Genomic DNA, 3,158 nt, shown 5'->3' on the forward strand with positions numbered 1-3,158 from the left:
CATTGAGGCACGCTGCCTGATTTTTCTTTGGCACCGGGATGCTGGTGGTCATCTTAAAGCAGGTGGGGACTTCAGATCCCAGTAGGGAGAGATTAAAGATGTCTGTGAATACTCCTTCCAGCTGGTCCATGCAGATACGACCCGAACTGGTTGTTTTGCACGGGTTCACCATCAGGAAGGCCAATTTGACCCATGCAGCAGTGGCTGTGGGTACAGGTACATCTGAGATTGTTGGGGCAGGTGACATCATTTCTTTGTGTTCAAAACGAGCACAGTATACACTGAGCTCCTTGGGGAGGGATGCACTGCTGTCAGAGATTCTGGTTGAGTTTGTTTTCTAGTCTGTCATATCGTGTAAGCCTTGCCACAGTCAACATAGTCTCGTTTAGGGCGGCACGGTGGCACAGTGGTTAGCACTGCTGCCTCACAGCGCCAGGGACCCGGGTTCAATTCCCGCCTCAGGCGACTGACTGTGTGGAGTTTGCACGTTCTCCCCGTGTCTGCGTGGGTTTCCTCCGGGTGCTCCGGTTTCCTCCCACAGTCCAAAGATGTGCGGGTCAGGTCAATTGGCCATGCTAAATTGCCCCTAGTGTTAGGTAAGGGGTATGGGTGGGTTGCGCTTCGGCGGGTCGGTGTGGACTTGTTGGGCCGAAGGGCCTGTTTCCACACTGTAAGTAATCTAATCTAATCTAAATGTTTCGATCTTCTGAGGCTCTAGTCTGGTATTGTTTCCTTGCATCCTCAGTGGCTTTCCGAAGATCGTCGATTCCCTGTATAGGTCAGGGTCACCCAACCTGAACACCTCAGACCTGGACTTTCCAGTGGGGAGTGGATCTCCAGGATCATTCACGGTTTCCAATCGGGGAACATTCGGATTTACTTCTTTGGCACATGGTCCAAGCCTGTGCTCGCAGACTGCCTAATCTTTTCTTTGACTATTCAGTAATTGTTGAAAATGTGTTGCTGGTTAAAGCACAGCAGGTTAGGCAGCATCCAAGGAATAGGAAATTCGACGTTTCGGGCATAAGCCCTTCATCAGGAATGGCCGGAGTGGGGTGGGGGCGGAGAGGTCAGGAAGAGGATTGCAGGTTAGGAGGACGGTGCTGGGTTGAGGGAACCGACTGGGACAAGGTGGGGGGAGGGGAAATGAGGAAGCTGGAGAAATCTGAATTCATTCCTTGTGGTGGGAGGGTTCCCAGGCGGAAGATGAGGCGCTCCTCCTCCAGCCGTCGTGTTATGTTCTGCCGGTGGAGGAGTCCAAGGACCTGCAAGTCCTCGGTGGAGTGGGAGGGAGAGTTAAAGTGTTGAGCCACGGGGTGGTTGGGTTGGTTTGTAAACATGATTTTATTACATTAAAGGTGCTACATAAATAGGAGCTGTGGTCATTGACTGATCTTCATCCCCTACACCTACATTTACTGAGTCTTCCTTTCTATTTTGGTAGAAATTGCATGTATTTCACACTCTTCCCGCTAGGGGACTCTGTAACACACTTCCACCATGGGTTGCGGTACCCCCTAGCGGTGTGGAGGAGGAATTGCGGTGCCTCATCGCGATTGGGAGGAGTATTTGTTCGGCCCCCTAGCGGTGAGGAGGAGGAATTGAGGTGTCTATAGTCGTCAGGAGAAGAACTTGCGACGCCCCCGCTGGCTGGGAGGAGGAGTTGCAGCTCCCAAGCGGTCGGGAGATGGAATTGTCGCCCGCCTAGTGGCTGGGAGGAGGAGTTGCTGCACCCCAGCAGTCGGGAAGAAGAGTTGCAGTTCCCCTTGCGGTCGGGATGAGGAGTTGCAGCTCCCCTGGCGGCTGGGAGGAGGATTCCACCTTCCCTCGCGATTGGGAAGAGGAGGGAGGGCACCTTGTGGTCGGGAGGAGTAGCCGCGCCTCTAGCAGTTGGTAGGAGTTGCAGCTCCCCTCGCGGTCAGGCGGAGAAGTTGCAGCACCCCAAGCGGTGGGGAGGAGAGGTTGTCGTTCCACGAGGGGCCGGGGGTAGGAGTTACCGCGCCCCTAGCGGATGGGAGGAGGGGTTTAAACGCCCCTAGCGGATGGGAGGAGGGTTTGCCGCGCCCCTAGCGGATCGGAGGAGAGTTTGCCGCGCCCCTAGCGGATGGGAGGAGGGTTTGCCGCGCCCCTAGCGGATGGGAGGAGGGGTTTGCCGCGCCCCTAGCGGATCGGAGGAGGGGGTTTGCCGCGCCCCTAGCGGATGGGAGGAGAGTTTGCCGCGCCCCTAGCGGATGGGAGGAGGGTTTGCCGCGCCCCTAGCGAATGGGAGGAGAGTTTGCCGCGCCCCTAGCGGATGGGAGGAGGGTTTGCCGCGCCCCTAGCGGATGGGAGGAGGGTTTGCCGCGCCCCTAGCGGATGGGAGGAGTTGGTGCAGTGTCAGTGATGGCGGACGATGATCTGGAAGATTCTGCGGTGGTTCCCGCTGTGGCGGCGGGAGCGGGAGGCGGCGGCGGCGGCGGCGGCGGCGGCGGCGGCGGGGGGGGGCCGGTCCGGGGACAAGATGTTCACCCTGAAGAAGTGGAACGCGGTGGCGATGTGGAGCTGGGATGTGGAGTGTGACACCTGCGCCATCTGCAGGGTCCAGGTGATGGGTAAGAGAGACACACACCCACAGAGACACCCTCACACAGACCCACACACACCCCCCCACACACACCCCCCCACACACACACCCCCACACACCCACACACACACACACACACCCCACACACACCCACCCACACACACCCCCCCACACACACCCCCCCACACCCACACACCCCCACACACACCCCCCACACACCCACACCCCCCCACACACCCACACACACACACACACCCCCCCACACACCACCACCCACACACACACCCCCCCCACACACACCCCCACACACACCCCCACACACCCCCCCCCACACACACCCCCCACACACCCACACACCCCCACACACCCACACACACACACACACACACCCCCACGCCCACACACCCACACACACCCCCCACACACCCCACACACACACACACCCCCACACACACACCCCCACACACCCACCACCCCCACACACCCCCCCACACACTCCCCCCCACACACCCCCCACACACACCCCCACACACACACCCCCCCACACACAGACCCCACCCACACACACACCCCCCACACACCCACACACCCCCCG

General features: G+C 59.2%; 1 protein-coding gene across 2 annotated transcripts in view; it reads left to right on the forward strand.

Moving 5' to 3' along the window:
• The first annotated feature begins 2,364 nt into the window (after positions 1-2,364).
• rnf7 (ring finger protein 7) overlaps positions 2,365-3,158 on the forward strand; it is a 17,436-nt gene continuing 16,642 nt past the window's right edge. Inside the window, exons 1-2 of one of the 2 annotated variants that reach the window (XM_060833996.1) lie at positions 2,368-2,453; positions 2,491-2,591. In XM_060833996.1, the coding sequence (XP_060689979.1) occupies positions 2,383-2,453; positions 2,491-2,591 (172 nt within the window). In that variant the 5' untranslated portion in view covers positions 2,368-2,382. Of the gene's footprint in view, positions 2,592-3,158 lie in introns of both variants that reach the window. The other variant, XM_060833995.1, reaches the window with a different exon arrangement.

Source organism: Hemiscyllium ocellatum, chromosome 13 (assembly GCF_020745735.1).
Source record: "Hemiscyllium ocellatum isolate sHemOce1 chromosome 13, sHemOce1.pat.X.cur, whole genome shotgun sequence".
NCBI classification, from domain to species: domain Eukaryota; kingdom Metazoa; phylum Chordata; class Chondrichthyes; order Orectolobiformes; family Hemiscylliidae; genus Hemiscyllium; species Hemiscyllium ocellatum.